Source organism: Musa acuminata, chromosome BXJ1-6 (genome assembly GCF_036884655.1).
Source record: "Musa acuminata AAA Group cultivar baxijiao chromosome BXJ1-6, Cavendish_Baxijiao_AAA, whole genome shotgun sequence".
NCBI classification, from domain to species: Eukaryota; Viridiplantae; Streptophyta; class Magnoliopsida; order Zingiberales; family Musaceae; genus Musa; species Musa acuminata.
The window spans coordinates 5,110,188-5,127,531 of NC_088332.1; the positions used below are offsets into that span (position 1 = coordinate 5,110,188).

Genomic DNA, 17,344 nt, shown 5'->3' on the forward strand with positions numbered 1-17,344 from the left:
GGTTTATGCACACAGCACTCTCACCCACCATATTTCCTCTCGATTAGGACAGTTCCGGTTGCATCCTTCTCTCCGCAAAGAGTCCCGTCTGTCCATCACAGCCGTTGAAGTCTTCCGTATCCGCTCTAATCACCGTTCAATCGCGTGGTCCCGACGGTAAATAGTTCGTCCCCCGCCCCCTCTTGTGTGTGAAGCGCCCCCAGCTCATCCCCCTCTCGTCTCTATCCGTTCCATTCGAATCACCTTGTCTTTCCCCCTTCTTTCCTTTGCCTTCCTCAGTTCCTTTCTTTCCCTTGTTCTCGATCTACAATTGTTTGGTCCCAGTGCTAATCGAACCGCCTCCGCTTCCAATTTGTTAGTTCTAATACGATTTCAGTCAACATCTTTACTTTTCTTGTCTCTTACGCCATCTTTTTCTGGGGATTTACGGCGATTTTCATCTCAACATGCAAGATTTCGGCTTTGCAAGTGATTTCTTAAGTTTGGTGCTAGTCGATTGTAGTTTTCCATCAGAATTGGTGATTAGGGTTTGGTTCTTTGGCTTGGTGAAGCTACTTTAAATGATGCTTGGAGATTAAGTCCGCTGCGTTGTTTTTTCTGTAATTTTTGTGGGTTTTTTTAATTTTAAAGTTTCATATAAGTTGTTTATTAGGTCTCATAGAGCCTTTTTTTTTTCCCCTTTTTGGTTGTCAGCAATTGTTGAGCTGAGTTGCATGTAATGGAGCATTCAGTCGGAACCGTCATTGATACGGTGGATAGCGATGAGAAGGGTGACAAAGAGAATAACGATAACAAGACCTGCGATTCAGAGCCCGTGGTTTACCAACTTGTTCGGGTAATTGATAGTGTTGATTATTTGTTGCTAGCTGACAAAATTTTTAGTCAGTGACTAAGTGTTTATTTTGATTATTTTAAGCTCTTGTTTATGTATATAGTTAATAATTATATTGTGAAATAGAAGGAATAGTTGCATTTAGTTGATTGTACTTATAGAATTGAAATATTGAAATACTAAATTGTGTATTGAGTTGTGGATATATATTATATATTATCGACTTGCATAATTGAGTGGTTTCAATTGAAATCTTCATTGAGGATGAGTATTGGAGATTTACAAGGAAGGCTTTTTCATTTAGTGGTCTACATGTTCATTAAAGCATTAATTACTGATACGTACATAAGTCTTAATATGCATGAACAATATACTGTAAATTTCTATTGGGAGAATCAATAGGGAATATGGATGGTTGCCAGTTGCGACTTTAACACATTGACAATCTCATCCAAACAAATCTTCTTATGTTGAAATGGACAAAACATCAGGTGATAGTGCAATTTAGGTGGACAATTAAAATTGAGTAATGGGCTTTCTTGCAATCTGCTGGGTCCTTTATCTCTTTTTAAGCAAGCTATACTTCCATTCAAGAAAAGGAATGTCTAATGTAATATATAGATTATTTCATGGAAAGGTGCTCATAGAAATGTCGATCAGCAAGATCATTGCTCCATAGATCTTTAGAATAGTAAAATATTTGAAGAATCTTGAGATTGCCTTCTATCAGACATTGTGAAAAATATAGTGGATCTTATTATGGGAATAAAACTGTTTCTGCACGGAATCTGAGGAGACTCATATTTTGAGGTTGAATGCTGATTTAGCCTTGTGGTCAAATTGATCTTATTTTGAAGGTGCAGAAGTAATCTCTTTCTGAAAATTACTTGGTAGTGGAGGGAGAATATCAAGTAATTGGTAGCCTCATTTAGTTAGCTCGTTTAGTTGTGTATGTTTTCCTTTTTTTTTAATATGCTCTTTTTGGCATAGTTCTTCATAGAATTTAGTGATGGTAAGAAAGTATAGTGCGAAAATAGGTGCTTTCGCTAATACCATGGCCATTCATTTAATAATAGGCACAAAACATGAATTTGATCAATTATACTGCAACCAATTCTTTGGTAATACATCACTCCATAATATTTACTTTAGCTTCATGAGCTTCATTAGTATATACCCTTGACAGTGCCACATCTATATCAGAATTTAGTGCTTTATAGGGTCTGACTTCATAGACCTGAATCCAGATGACAAAGATTAAGGTTAAAGTTGATTACATTTACAATTCATAATACTACCATCTTTAGAGAAGATAATTATACCCTTGTCCCTTCTTTCAGTTTCAATTGCTCCTATGGTTCATGATTGAATCTCGATACTTCCAGCTCTTATCCATCTGCCGTGTCTAAATCCTGAGACATATGTCTCATAAGTTATCTTTCCATCAGGTTGAAGGTGATGGAAGGCTAGTTCCTGCTACTGATGACGAGGTTATGGAGGTAGAGCAGTTGCTTGAAGGTGAGAAGAGGGAAGTTAAAGCTATCAGGAATGATAAAGGATGTCTTTCCGGTGAAGTTTTCTCCAAGTCTGACTTGGAAGGTATTGAATCATTGAATAGCATCTTGTTTTCTGTTTTAACTACTCTTCCCAATTGTAATATATCTATAACAAATTTTTTTCATTTTGTTTATGTTCGGTATTGTTGTGAAGTTTATACTCTATTTGTCATCAGCCTCTGGGCTATTTTATGCTAGGCTCTTGAGAGATGTATCTGGTTATGGCTGGACCTCATACTCTGCATTTTTCTCCTTGCCTATGAAGATGTCCTTTTCTTCCTTAATGATGGTACTTCTTCAGCTTCAGTTACTTTCCAAATTGAAGACACTTTTTCTCACCGTCTTTTTTCTCTTTGTTGGTTATCATTCTACCTTACCTTATTTTGAACAAAGAATAAAAGAGTTGTTATCTCTTCTATTGCTAATAGTTGGACACATGAAGTCATTTAATTTTGAGCCTGATATAAATAACCAAAAGTTGCAAATGCTTCCTGTTCAAAGTTCAAAGAATCCTCATTCTATATTTAAAAATTATTAATATATTACGTTGTAGTGATTTAAAAAGGTGCTCAGGTCGTCGCCTAAGCGCTTGGGCGAGGTGAGGCGAGGCCCGAGTGCCTCATATAAGGGCCAGGTGGTGCACTTCAATAAGGCATCGCCTGGGTTCTCGCTCGAGCGCAGGCGTCGAGCACCCAATTGATATAAGGCAACCAGGTTCAATTAAATGTGCGTTAGTTCGTTCGATTGAACCAACTAACGCACGCAGTTACCTCCAAGCTTGCGCGCGACCCCAACTCCCAACCCTAGCGTGCGCTTTCTCCCTTTGCCTCTGCCGCCAATAATTTCTCCCTTTGCCTTCGCCGCCGACAGTTTCTCCCTCTGCCTCCGTCGCTGACGATTTCTCCCGTTGCCTCCAAGTCTTCCTCTGTTACGGACCGAGTCTCCTCAACTTTCGCTGTTGTCCGTTGCCTCTTGTTGTCCGTGACTTCGCTATCGCTGCTGCTGCCCGTGACTTCTCTTCTAAGTTCTGACTTATGATAGTCGGTTTCACTGGGTGATATTTTTTTATCCCTTTTAACAATTATACTCTTCCCTTCTAACTGTTGTTAATAGTAGATTATTAATTACTATATAAAATAATATTTATTTATTAGATTAATAATATTATTTATTTTTATATTTTAATATTTTAGAACGTCTCGTTTCGATTGGGCAAGCACCTAGCGCTACGGGCGTTTTCGGACCTTGGCATCTTTTGACTCCTAACACTTTTTAAATCACTGTTGCGCAGGCAATAGATCTTTAGAATAGTTTATGGTTATTGCTTTTCATGCTATTGTCTTCACCTCTGTTCCTTGTTCCCTTCCTAAAATGCTTTTTCAAATCAAGAGTAGCTAGCTCATGGCAACAATGCTGCTTTTGTTGTAAAGAAAAAAACAATTCAGTTCTCCCTTGGGTACTCTAGACCCACGTGTTACTGATTTCCTTACTCCTGCATTTTCTTTCATCATGGAAAAATCTTTTGATTTAAACCTTCGCAGCACCGCAAGTTTGCTATTTTGCAGCCTGGTTGTCAAGGTTTCAAGTCACAGAATTGACCTCTCTACTTGTAGGGCTAAAGTTGCATATATTGACCCTTCCTAAACCCCGCATTGATAGCCTCATGCATCAGGGTACAAAATCTTTTGAATTTCTTGTCATTCAATAATTTGCATTTCAACAACCTACTCTGGCTGTGATCATCATTTCGTATTGTGGTCCATATCTTCAGCTTGAGCTTGCATAAAATATTTACTTGTTGCAACTTAAGGTGGGTTAAATATTATCTTGTAGAAATTTATGTTTAACTCTTGCAGGAGGCTTATGTTGTGACAATTTTTTATTTAATGTTTGATGGGTGCATAATATTTTGTCACATATACTTTATGTCACAAATGAACTAGAACTTCAGCTAATACATCACATATAAATATTCTATTCTCAGTAGAAATTAACTATAATTTAGTTGGCAATAGTAAGCAAATTGGCTATCCTGATGATGATTACCTCTGCTACTCTCCAGTAAGATGCATGCAATATTTTGAAATTTACACATAAAAGCATGGTTGGATATGTTAGCAGATATTTCATGCATGAGAGTGCACTTCAAAGTTCAAATAAGGTAGGTACGATTACTGTTTTGTTCAAACTTTTTCTTTTTTTACTTGCATCATGTAGTAGCCATCTGCAGTTAACAGTTTAGTAAATTGTGAATTTTCAGTGTGTCCTCTTCCATTTTGCTCTACCGAGATCTGTGCAAAAGGATTATATACTCTCTCAATTTATCAGTTTAAATAATTGATTTTTGGTGTAGACAAAGTTATCTGGAACATGGGCCATTCTGGGTGTGGTATAGGTGTCAGCATGGGTATGCCAATTAGCTTGGTCTGTGGTACATGGGATAGGATTATGTGGTTCACTAGCTTGGATCATCATATATTTAGTTATTTTACTTAGATTACTTGCTATATCAGATGTCTTTTTGGTCATTGAGTAATTTTCTCAGATAGTAATAAATAATGTTTTTATAATTACCTTAGCTTACAAGTTGTAATTTGTAATACTGCTTGAGGTAAACAAACCACTAGCTTTCATTATGTTTGGAGTCATGTTGTTTCTCATTATATGCAATTTCTCTGTTATCAAGGTTCATATTTCACTGAGTTCCATGTCTCAGGAATCATTCAATCTGGGAATGCTGATGATTCGAAAAAGTTGAATGCTAGGCTTGAGGTACGTGTTCCTTCTTGGTATCCATCATAAGAATGAGAACATGAACCAAGTTTGTACTTGCCTTTTGTTGTCTTAGAACATCCTTTGCATAACATCTTATTTGATGCAATGTTGACCAAGCTTGTTGGAATTATCAGGATTCCCTGCCTTTTCACTTAAGTTGTATTTGGGGGGATACAAGTGAAACCCTTCGTTGGATAAATCTTGCTTTCATATGCATGTGGCATAAATGTTGAAGCAAATCATCATTTATTTTAACAATTGTAGTCACTGTGCAGGATTTGATGGGTGATATGAGCATATTGAAAGCAAATCAATACCATTTCTCTTGTTATGATAACCACATTAAATTTGTAAAACAATATTTTTTTTGTTACTTCCTGGAACATAATGAGGCCATTTACAGAATGCACATTTAAATATCTCATTTAAAGTACAGTTATAATTGATATAAAAGAACTGCAGATCTAATGTGCAACATAAACAGATGTCTATCTTTGCCAAATTTAGGCATGAGGGCTTGCACAGCCTAACTTTGCAGGTAGAGATTGTATTGAAAACAAGCAAATATGTGCATGAGAAGAAATAATATTTTCTAGATGCACATATATTTTCACATACATACTCGTGTATTCTAAGTGTGCCTATCTATCATCATATGGATAAAATACATATACGACTGTACAGATGTGTCTGCTAGAAAGATAGTTAACACTTCTTTTCAAATATTAGCTATTGCTAATCCTAAACAATCATATGGTGTACATTATGCAATGTATTAAATGTCCCTGACGTAGGCGAAGGTAAGAAAGATTAGATTAGGATTAGCAATAGCTAATATTTGAAAAGTCATCAGCAAGTGTTACAAATATCATGGAATCAAAGTCATCAGCAAGTGTTATTAAGAGTTGTATGCTTAAACACCTTTGAAGATTAGATTAGTACAATCTGCACATTATTTACTTCAGGTTGGATCTGTTGAACTGCAATTAAATTCCTTATTCAGTTTATCTGTCTCTTTTTCCCTAAACTTGGCATGTGCCGATAATTTGAACTTGATGATGTCAACTTCATATTGATTACCTCTATAGAGTAGAAGCATCTGAAGTTGATGTCCAATGGTCTTTTTTTCTGTGGGTACAAATTTAGCTTGTCTATGATTAGTAGCTGTTCATTTTTATCTTACATATTTAGTTAGTAATTCAATTAATTATATTTTGTCAGCATGACATTCTTGCTCCTGAGCTATGTTCCTTTATACTGTTTCCTTTTGTATTTAATCTTATCCTGTAGAATATAAAGGTGATGTTGCAAAAAGTTAAACAGGAAGAGCAGCTATTGTTGTCGGGTGAATCATTTAATCATTCTCCAAAATGTACGACCATAGAGGATCCAGCATCTGAGAGATGTAAGAACTCTAAAGCCTGTAATAACAAGCTCCAACCTGAGATTACATCTAGGGAAATAATGCCAAGATCTCTGGAGCTTAATAGCATCCACGATTTTGAGGTAGGAAGTGCTGAAACATGCTCAGGTCCCACAAACGAGGCAGTATCTAGTAAATCATCCATTTCTGAGTCTTGCACTAGTTTATTCCCTGAATTTTCTATTCTAAGAGGAGAGATTTGCTTGGATAATTTTTCAATCCGGGAGCTTCAGGAAGCTTTTAGAGCTACCTTTGGGCGTCAGACTTCTGTTAAAGATAAATTGTGGCTGAAGCGACGGATAGCAATGGGGTTAACAAATTCCTGTCATGTTCCGTCAACAAGTTTTACTATCAAAGACAACAAAATAATTCTCAGTGAGGCAAAAGAAGGAGAACCTGAAAGATTGCAACAGTCCAAAAATGAAGCTGAATCTTTATCTATGAACATTCATGTAATAAATGCCAGTCCCCAAGATTTTAAAACCAGCTTGAATAGCAATATGACAGACCAACAATTGTCTGGTAAAAGACTTGGATTATCACCCTCAAATCATGATGTGAATGACGAAAATTGTCAAATGGAGCACTGTGCTGCCAAAAGGATGCGGAAGCCCACGAAGCGGTATATTGAGGAACTCTCGGAGCTTGAGACCAGGGAATGTACTGCTAAATCATATTCATGCATGAAAATTTCTGAACATAGTCATTTCCCTTCAAAACGTCAGATCAAGCCCGTTTGTGATGGTAAAACCCAAAGAAGAATCTTTTCAACCAGGCATATATCTGTGGGAGGATTCAGTTTTGAGGTACCGTATGTGCTCAGAACCAGAAGAAGGCAACCTAGGAAGAATTTCGTGGATCTTATGGTATGTAAATTGTTTAATTATGCATGGTCCTTTTTTTGGCCATGCCTTAATGTTACTGCACATTATTGTTTGTCATAATGATGAGTTCTAATTATTTGTAAGTTAATTAAAACCAGAATATATCTTTTCCGTGATATTCATAACTTCTATTGCATGTTTGTTTTTCTAGTGAATGAATAATAGATTAACATTTGTAATGTGTTATTTCATCCATAGGAAACTCGGCTGGAAATCCTTTCCATTATTGTACTTAGCCAATACAGCAGTATCTATACTCTTGGAAGCGACTCCTTATAGTGGACGTTATCCTCTGAACTGGACAATAAGGGGCCACAGTTTTTTTGACCCATAAAATACAAAGTTATGACCACCAAAGACATGAGCAATAGGCTTTCCTTCCAAGACAGTCACCTGCAAATCATGCCATTTCTCTAGTTATTGAATAAAACCAGAGATTACCTTTACAATCAACAGACTTTTGTTTTTCCCACTGCTTGGGAGCTCACATTTTCCTGTTCTATTATACTCACCAGGGTTTTTCTCCTTTCCCTGATGGTACTATGAGACTCTTTGTCTAGTAGTATCCAGCCCTGAAAGGTTTTCCTTGCTATAAGTCACATTGGGTTCCATGCGCTGAGATTATGGTTGTTTACCATTAATTGCAATGACGAAAAATAAGTTGCATTATCAATGAGCAAACATTGTCATGACCCATGAGGAACTCTGGATATCCACAGGAGAGATTATTTAAAATTGTTAATGCTGACTTTGACTCTTAATCTTTCTGAAGTCTGAGAAGTACCATCCATTCACTTGATTTGTAAGTTTCTGAGGGTTGTATATTTTTTCACCTTACCATGTAAAGCAAGTGTTCGCCAAGGTTGTCATTGCATAAACTTCCTATTTATATGGAGAAATGTTTTTTGTGCTATTTTTCAAACTAATATTGATTGAAAATCTTCTCATATTTGATTATGAGTACGCAAATGATATACGTTGTCAAATGAAAACCATGTCCTTGAACTGAAACTCAAAATTATATTGAAATAGTTCCATATGTGTATGTTTCATTTTCAATATAATTATCTTCAGGGTTAGTTTATTGTAATGGCTAAAATTAGGTTCATGTTCATTTGTGGATGACCAGAACCCAACATTATATGAAATTTCATGCTTCTTGTCAGTTCTTATGTTGGACTTTGTACAGATCTATTCAATATTATTAAGAGTTTACAATAAACTTTTGAATCCTAACAGGCATGTATCTATTGCTTGTTTTATGGATGATACATGAATCCTAAAAAGATGGAACACATCATTCGACGATATTAATTAGAATCTTCATTCATTTACCATCTATTTGCATGATCCAAGTTTCATTTAACTGAAACTGATTTGACTGGACTTGTTTTTAGTATCATTGTTGATTGTTGGTGGAGTTTGAGCTGAACCTAGAATGGGGTTCTATAACACTATTGCAGTGAATCATTCGAGTATGGCACCATGCAGATTTGATGAACAATATAATCATAGAACAATAAAAGTACATGAGAATGCTCTGTCTTTTTGATGAATTATGTAACAGGAACTTTATTCTTATTTACCTCAATAAGTTGACTTTTTTTAACTTGAGAAAGCTTTCAAAAGGCCTGTTCTTTATGATAATTGAATTACTTTCTCAAAGTGGAAAACCTCCTTGGCGTTTTCTTGTTTTGTAAACCTTATCCTTTATTCCTGTTTGCAGGAATACAACCCTGCTACCATCTCTCACATGGTAAAAGCAGCTGTTATGATTCCTGCACTGGAAGAAGGCAGCGGTAATGGAAGCAGATCTAGGGAAATCGTATCTGTTCCAGTGCAGATATTACAGCTGGTAAATCAATATGTAACTTATCATGCAGCCCTATTCATGGTTCACCTTTGTGTAGCAAGTGGAATGCTCTGTGTATTTTCAACAAGATTTTTAATTACTGTTGAATCTTAGAGGGTAGGCTTTGGTGTCATTATAAGGTTGTTCCTTTTCAATTTATATGGAACAGAGTCTCTGAAGCCACATGTTCCCAGGCCCAATTCTACGCTGACTTCTTTATTTACTTTTTAGAATCTAACAAGTCCTGAAAACTTCCCTATAAAAAAAGATGGTCTTTCAGAGTGGAGGAAAATGTTAGTAGTACCAACCACTTGGCTTTAAGATTTGATGATCTCACTTTTTCTTTTTAAATGAACTAAAAATATTTTAGTCTATGCCAACTAGGATTTCACAAACACATTTTTATCATCTCGTATTAATATTAAAGCTTTGTTTTTTTCTTCTGGATCCACCCATGCTTAGTTATGACAACTCAATGTCTTTTGCCTTGCCTCTGTAGTTTTTCGTGGGCATCAGCCTTTGGTCTTAAACATGAATATACATCAATCTTTGATGACCCTGAACCTGCTGAATGCACACTTTGGAATTTTAAATTGGCAATGTTACTCAATAGAATTCATCATGTGCCAGAGTGTTGCTGGTGAAGGGGACGTGAAAATGAATACAAAAACATTGAATTGTGAAGAGGATTTAGATCTTCACCATAAAGGATTAGATGCAAATGGAGATACAACATACGGTAATGCTAATACACAGCCAGCACCTAAGGGTAGCGCAAGGAGGAAGCATCATAGGGCTTGGACTTTATGTGAGGTTCGGAAGCTAGTCGATGGAGTAGCTAAGTATGGAGCTGGAAGGTGGTCCGAGATCAGAAGACTAGCCTTTGCCTCTTATTCTTATCGAACCTCTGTTGATCTTAAGGCAAGTTCTCAACTACACAGTCAACCTCTGAATCAGGAATTTTAATATCTCATAATCAAGCAAACTTATGAAGATGAAGCATGTTTGAACTTTAATGTTATTAATATAACTGTTTGTTGTTTGTCTTTCTTCAGGATAAATGGCGGAACCTACTGAGGGCCAGCTTAGCACAATACCCTACTAAGAAAGAGGTGAGTTTCATGAGTTGTTTTAGTTGTGTATTTTATTTAACAGATCCTTCCATTCCGTCTATGAAACCGACCTGAAGATGCATCTTTTCCTTGAGATAACTACTAGCACCCATTTCCCCTAAGGATTTATTAAGTAGTTAGGATCTTTTATTCTTTTATTGATTATAATTACTCGAGGCTGACTGGCAGTTTTGGTTGTGATTCATTTGAAAAGAGATAGTAACTCATTTATGCTGGTCATTTTTTCTGTGTTCCTGCAGGCAAAGAACTTCGGCAAACAGACTTCTGTACCAATACCAACACCCATTCTATCTCAGGTAAGGGAATTGGCAAAATTGCAGACACAGACTGGAATCAAACCTAGCCCAAAAAAGTTTGCAGGCCGTGGAGGCAGACCGCTACAAGGAGAAGGATCTGGTTTTTTGTAACACCCATGTAAACAAAGCAATTATGAGTATTTTTTAAGCTAATGATTTGGTCACTTATGTATTGTGATATGTACAATGGTCATGATGTGCTTTATGCATGCAACTCAGGAGCTTCCACCATCTGCTTCTATTTTCAGACTCAGCAACTTGCCAGGATCAGCTTCTCAACATATTCTTGGATGTTCTCCCTATTGAGCTTTGTTCACTGGTAAAACCCTACAAGTCTTTCTCTGTTGAATTCTAGGTGCTGTTTTTTCTTTTCGTTAATTAATTAAACAATTCTAATATTTATGTTCAACGTGAATAATATTATTAAAGAGACGGTTGGCTAATCTGAAGAAGATTATTAATTTTAAATTATTTGATTATCCATGTACTAAAAAAATGCAATAGTTAAATCTATTTTAATGTGATTACTGAAATTTCTTTTTGTATGATTCTCAATAAAACCCATCTGCCAGTAATAGTGCAGGAGTTGTTCCTTAATTATGGTTAAAAGGTAACTATAATTAAGCATTCTCAAATGCTAGAAAATGAGATCCCACAAAAGAAATGTACTTACATGTGCCAATTTAGGGGATGCAATCGATTAACAAATAATCACCTCGTATTATGGGTGTTTGGTGGATCTTTGAGATGAATTCTAATAGTTGCCTCTTGTTGCTTTTTTAGGTCAAGAAAATTCTGATAGTGGTCTTCAATCATGTTGATTAAATTTGGTTTCCTTGAAATTTGCTGGTGGCGACATCTCATACACTCCAATATGGATTCTGTGCTTCAACCTCAATAGAAGGATTCTCGAACACGACGCATCATCTGACTGCCAACTCCGCCACAGCTCCGGAAATAAGTATATACAGTTTCTGTGGGATCCTTTTCATTTGGCCCGAAGGAAGAGATGCATCTCTCGAATCAAGAAAGCAATATCTCACATGTTCTGAGTCTGGTGCTCCGTGATCTCACCTTCCATCAGAGAAGTACTTTCCCCAGGACCAAACTTTGTGCTTTACGGAACTGTGTTGGAAGATCCATGCTCCAATATTTCGATGTGATCCGATGGATTTCGAAGGCGAAGTTTTCTTTGAGAGATGCGTCAGGATGATGCCATCGAGCCCTCCAATCTATTCGCCATTGCAGAAGGCAGTAAGCTTGGGATCGATCAATCGTTGGCCGGCTGTTCCATCATGTAGTCGTCGGCAATAATTATTTGACTTAGGCTAATGGAGATGCGAGTGTGGCGCCAACGCTGGTGGCGCCGAGGAAAAGGATGGAAAGAGAATGACCAGTTTGGCGCATACCGAGACCTTTTGGTGAGAACAGAGATGGCAGATTCGAGCCGGCGGTACATGTGGAGTCTGCAGAGACTTACTTTTCCCTACTGTCATGTCTTCAGATCAAGGACGTGTGATTCGTCATTTCCATCGGCAGCTTAATCAACTGACGGAACTCAAATACTGAGCATACATCAAGAATTTGTTCACTGCTTCTACTCGTCGTCATACGATGGTTGATGGAGTTGATTCCAGGACACGGCTTCTCGTACGAGTTTCATCATCTCCCCACGCCATGACTTCTTCCAAGCAGAGAGCTGCCCTTCCATTGACTGTCAGCGCGGTGCCGTAGGTAATGGTAATAGTAATAATGTCATATGCTGATCGTGAAGTCTTGAACAGTTGTCTGTTTCTGGTTCAGAGTTTTGGATGTCACAGCCTAAATCAAATATGATTAGTGAATCTTGTCTGCTGATGGAAGCTGTGTGGCTGTGAAGGCAAATTGCGATTGTCACAGTCCAAGTCCTAAGCCATGCATGCATTATTTTCCCTTTTTTTATTGGAACTGACCATCAAGAACAAAAACATGTTCATAATAATTTTCTGTTCTTCCATCAAATATTCTATTTTCTTCTCGGATATTCAGGTTCAAATACCCATGGATTTTTCGTTTGTTTACTGACTTCATATAATAAGTAAAATATAAATTCTTAATTATATAAGACTATCATGCACATATGAATATTTCCAACAATAAAAATTTATTTTGGTGATTTCGACACCAGATTTTGATTGTGAAAAGAATACACGCAAAATGAGTTGTACAGTCGTTTCTTTTCACCTTTTCCTTCGAGTGAGATTTCCCCCATCAAACTTTCTTATTGCTTTGCACCACATCGGAATCTCTTTCCTCAACAACTTGGTGTCCAGTTCAGCCAGTCGTCGTCTTCGTCAAGAAAAGCTGCTACTGAACTGAGATTGAACTCAATGTGCGGTTGAAGGGAATCACTCTCCATCCAGAACTCGGTGGAGAGGCCACTGAGAAGGAACGTGCTATCGAGAGACATGCTGAAGCAGGGATCCTCGTCTTCTTCACCTACTGTCAGTGGGAGGTCACCCGCGGCACGTGACGGGTCGGCATTATCAGGAACATCAGGAGAGGCTTTCGGGGGGCTCATGGACGGCTTTGATGCCGGCTCAAGATGCTGTTGATGGGTAGAAGACGATACGAGTAGTGCTTGGTCGTGGTGGAAGAATGTCTTGGTGCACCTCTGGGCCTTGGTTTGGACGACGACGGCCGTGTGATCCGGGGCGGCTTTCGCTGTGATCGCAGCTGGACCGGCGGCGGAGTTATTACTCATGCAGGGCTTTGGTTGATATGCCTTGCCGTAAGCTTTCTTCCCCAGTGTGGTGTTCCAGTAGTTCTTGATTTCATTGTCTGTTCGCCCTGGCAGTCTTCCTGCAATTAGAGACCATCTGCGTCCACCATTGAAGAAACACTAATTATAGTTTAGATTTCTACATTTGCATGCTGAAATCCTGTTGTTCTTAACACGTTCTTCCACTGTGTCAAATCTATTATCAACCACAAACAATCGAATTGACATGTCCTGAGCTATAAAACGTAGTACGTATCTTTAAGACCACAAGAAATCGGTGAGTACCTGTTACCGAGGAGCTTGTGGAGTCTGATGATGAGTTCATCTTCGTCGTCGGATATGTTGCCACGCTTAATACCCGGCCTCAAGTAGTTGAGCCACCGCAGACGGCAGCTCTTCCCACATCTCTTTAGACCTGCACAAGTTCGTTCATGTTCAGTCGGAAGTACCATACGTGTTCCAAGGAACCTAATTACTCGGTGCTGCACCTGCTCGCTTGGGGAGGCTCCTCCATTTGCCTTCTCCATGGGTGTCAATGTAGGACTTGAGGATGTGGTCTTCGTGAGCTGTCCATGCCCCTCTGTTAAGCCCCTCCTTTGCACAGCATGGCTTCCTTCCCATCTCTCTCTCTCTCTCTCTCTCTCTCTCTCTCAGTGCTAGCTTGTGTGTGTTGATTGAAGAGTCATCATTTCTCGGTATTTATAGGTGGCACACCCCAATGACCATGTTTCACTGAGCTGGACCATGAATACGGGCTGAGAGGAGGATTTGAAAGTTAGATGGCAGGTTAGATGGAAGTTGGAAAGCTTGACATGGATGGCCATAAAACAAACTTGTAATGTGCTGCATCAGCAAATGGATAGCGATAGAATATGGATGGTTCTGTGTACACACTAAAGATACTGCTCCTTATACCTAACTCCTATATTTCATTTAGTCTGATATCTCAAATGGAAGCTTAGCACTTTCGGCATACTATTCTTGCAGGGTTTATTGCTAGTAATTTGAAGAACCATAGAAGTCTTCAGATATTAGCATGGAGCAGTAATCTGCACGATTCAAGAGAAGACTGAGATGAACTGCAAAGCTGAAATCTATATACCATGGTGGAATCCTACTTCCTCGATGTAGTATTCAAAGATTGTGCATGATGAATGCTCCGAACGGTCTGCAACTTGAAGAACTCGAAGATTTACACACATTATGACGAAGAACTACCATCACTGAACAAAATTTTTTGGATGATCACTCCACTGATTATGTCATTAATCAACACAAAACAACACGATGAACTTGGGAATGGGGGATTCAGAATGATGTCTTCTCTTCCCAGTTTGGATTATATCAAGCCAAAATTATATTATACCTATGGATTTGGAGGTCACATGACATATCGGTAATATACAAATATGATCATTAAAATAGAAGCGTCAACAAACCTTCAACATACACTGAACCCGAACATGATAATGCTTCGGCTGCTATCGTGCATGTATAGGCTGCTATTTGAAGAAAAAGAGTAGCCGCCACAAGTGGCTTTGGTATCGCTATCACCAGTGGAAGCGTAATCAAAGACTTGTTAGCTTGCTTTACAGCTCTATCTGTATGTATGACTAGTTGAAGGTTGTGATTTGGATGAGGCTGCCACCGAAGTCACTCTAGTGTTGATGTCTGCTGAATTCTCAGGATTTGGATGACAGAAATTGTAGGAGGATCTCTTAGTATCTATCTATGTGTTATGGAATAAAATCTTGAACATCCTACAGATTGTGAAGTTTTATGTCAAGTATGATTTACTTCTTTGATGGCATAGTCTGCTGTGGTCCATAACATCCTACTTCACGCGTGGTGTAAACAAGGTCTAAGTTTCTCGGCTTTTCCAGGAAACATTGGCGCCTTCACCCCACTGGTGGCTCAAAAGTGAGGATGTTCTCTTTGTTAAGATGGAATGCTTTGATTAGATAAGATAAGACTTTCCACCTGACGTTCTTTCATCCAAAAGCAGTATCTCATACTGAAAACATCATCATGAGTGATGATGACAACGCGGTGCAAGATCATTTGATTTAGATTGTCGGAACAAATTAGTATAAGCATACGGCGATCGAGATTTTGATGAGAAATTTTGAGCTCTTGGTTCCTTTTTTGGTCTGATTCAGAAGCTTCTGAGATGGTTATGCCATGACAAGTCGGGTAGAAGGATGAGTCAGTGAAAGAACTCCTCATCTGTTGTTTTTTCTTGACTGCTCATCTCTTTTGCCTGCCTTTGTCGAGCAATTCGCTCTGTGTTTCTTCTCTCTTTCTTGTTACTCACGAAAGTTGCATATCAGCTCAGATACCATCGATAACGCATTGATTAAGAGGTCCCTATCGAGTTGCTGAAGGACTTGGGGAGCAGTTCACTTTCAGGAAAACTGAGAATAGGCATAGTCGTAAGGCAAGTCACAATGTACCATCCATACAAAAAGAGTTGTACTTGGCGCCTAAAACAGTGCATCAAGTGCAAGAGAAACTATAGTAAAAGACTTAGGATTCTTCCCATTTCATTTCTATAGTAAGAGAATTCTAGATAGCTGCAATGCTCAAGTTGTGAGGTGTTTGTGCCTCTCTTCTTGGGTAAGCTGATAGTTAATTGGATCGAGTATTTTGCCAATGTCAGTATGATGATATAATGAATCCAGCAATATATGATGACATGGTTTAGAATTGGACACAGTATGAGAGTTAAAAATGGTACTGCACTACAATCTGGTTTTTGATGAAGACAAGAGCATTTGGTCAAAAGGAAGGCTTCTTTGCTATTTCTTAAACTGGGTAAAAGAAGCATCCATTTGTCTCATCTCATTACAGGATAGTTAGTGAGATCAGAAATGGACAGTTGCGAATGACCAATAAATAGTCAGTAATTTAGGTGCCTTAATGAAGATTGACAGTAAATGATGCATGTGGTCTAAGAATCATGGATTTTCCACACACAGAAACAGGGACACAGACTAAGGACAAGAGAGAGCATGCATGGATGATGTGGACAGTTCAACCCATGGTGTGGATTGTGAGGTAGAAGCATGAAACATTTGAATTATTCGATTAGTATCATATGAAGCCTGAAACCATTGCTGGAGAAACTTTCTCGGAGAAAGCTGGTGTAGTTCCACTTGCCATTGTCTTTAATGGAAGAGTCATTATATTAGAACTTGTTAGAAGGAACAATAACAATTGAGAGTTCATTGCCTACGACGAGGCCTAAGGTTGTATTTTCTGCTGTCTGAGATTACAGTGATGGAATTCTCCCCAACTTCTTCCTCCGGCAATATATAATCTGGATCAACCTTGTCATCGATGTCTTCCGGCAACTCATCGTACATCCATGAGTACTGGCTCACACTTATGTCACTCTCTGAGCCGAAAGCCAAGAACTTGTTTCCTGCACCACATCCATCAGTGTTCAGAAGCTCAATCTACAGATAATCTATCTACAATGGCAATGTCAACTTGAGTGATGCAATTACAGACCTTCATTTTGTTCCATTATCCGAACCTTCTCCACCAACGTTAGCAGCAACTGATGATTTAATATCTCATAGTCTCTGCACAGGCAAATATGTGATCTCAAATCCATGATTTCTTTTCTTATTCTTGAAGAGAAGCTACAAATTCTGTTGATGTATTGTCACCTGTAGGTAAACAAAGAATGAATGATTTGGATGGTTGAAGCAACCAGAAACGAGGATCGAGTTAGGAACACTTTGGACATGATTCGAGACTGCTGATCGAAGTCATCGCCACCAAATCGAACGATGAGGACCTCGAGCACAAATGTGGTACAGAGACC

At 38.3% G+C, this 17,344-nt stretch overlaps 2 protein-coding genes across 10 annotated transcripts; one reads left to right on the plus strand and one right to left on the minus strand.

Moving 5' to 3' along the window:
* The first annotated feature begins 3 nt into the window (after positions 1–3).
* LOC103986942 (uncharacterized) lies at positions 4–11,032 on the plus strand. Of its 9 annotated transcripts, none has more exons than XM_065186279.1 (10): positions 184–354; positions 694–835; positions 2,281–2,431; positions 5,105–5,160; positions 6,454–7,452; positions 9,197–9,325; positions 9,953–10,243; positions 10,378–10,434; positions 10,695–10,869; positions 10,971–11,032. In XM_065186279.1, exons 2-9 carry the CDS (start codon positions 719–721, stop codon positions 10,860–10,862), a joined length of 1,968 nt encoding a protein of 655 aa, XP_065042351.1. In that variant the 5' UTR covers positions 184–354; positions 694–718; the 3' UTR covers positions 10,863–10,869; positions 10,971–11,032. The 9 variants fall into 9 exon arrangements, with proteins under 9 accessions (XP_009403372.2, XP_065042351.1, XP_065042352.1 ...); XM_065186280.1 differs by having other exon boundaries at positions 11,000–11,032; XM_009405097.3 differs by lacking the exon at positions 184–354 and adding an exon at positions 4–156 and having other exon boundaries at positions 10,695–11,032.
* Positions 11,033–12,869: 1,837 nt separating this feature from the next.
* On the minus strand, positions 12,870–14,177 carry LOC135677645 (transcription factor MYB1-like). Its single transcript, XM_065190017.1, has 3 exons — positions 14,001–14,177; positions 13,798–13,927; positions 12,870–13,609 (listed from the first exon to the last, which is right to left on the minus strand). The coding sequence occupies exons 1-3, from the start codon at positions 14,131–14,133 to the stop codon at positions 13,045–13,047; spliced, it is 828 nt and encodes a 275-aa protein (XP_065046089.1). The 5' UTR covers positions 14,134–14,177; the 3' UTR covers positions 12,870–13,044.
* Between the last annotated feature and the right edge of the window lie 3,167 nt (positions 14,178–17,344).

Bases quoted from the DNA above. Each gene is read 5' to 3' on its own strand.
- LOC103986942 (XM_009405097.3), top strand. From the start codon at position 719: ATGGAGCATTCAGTCGGAACCGTCATTGATACGGTGGATAGCGATGAG. The intron at 9,326-9,952 runs GTAAATCAATAT...ATCATGTGCCAG, and splicing joins CAGTGCAGATATTACAGCTG to AGTGTTGCTGGTGAAGGGGA. The intron at 10,244-10,377 runs GCAAGTTCTCAA...GTCTTTCTTCAG, and splicing joins GAACCTCTGTTGATCTTAAG to GATAAATGGCGGAACCTACT.
- LOC135677645 (XM_065190017.1), bottom strand. From the start codon at position 14,133: ATGGGAAGGAAGCCATGCTGTGCAAAGGAGGGGCTTAACAGAGGGGCA. The intron at 13,928-14,000 runs GTGCAGCACCGA...GAACTTGTGCAG, and splicing joins GAGCCTCCCCAAGCGAGCAG to GTCTAAAGAGATGTGGGAAG. The intron at 13,610-13,797 runs GTACTCACCGAT...TGGTGGACGCAG, and splicing joins CACAAGCTCCTCGGTAACAG to ATGGTCTCTAATTGCAGGAA.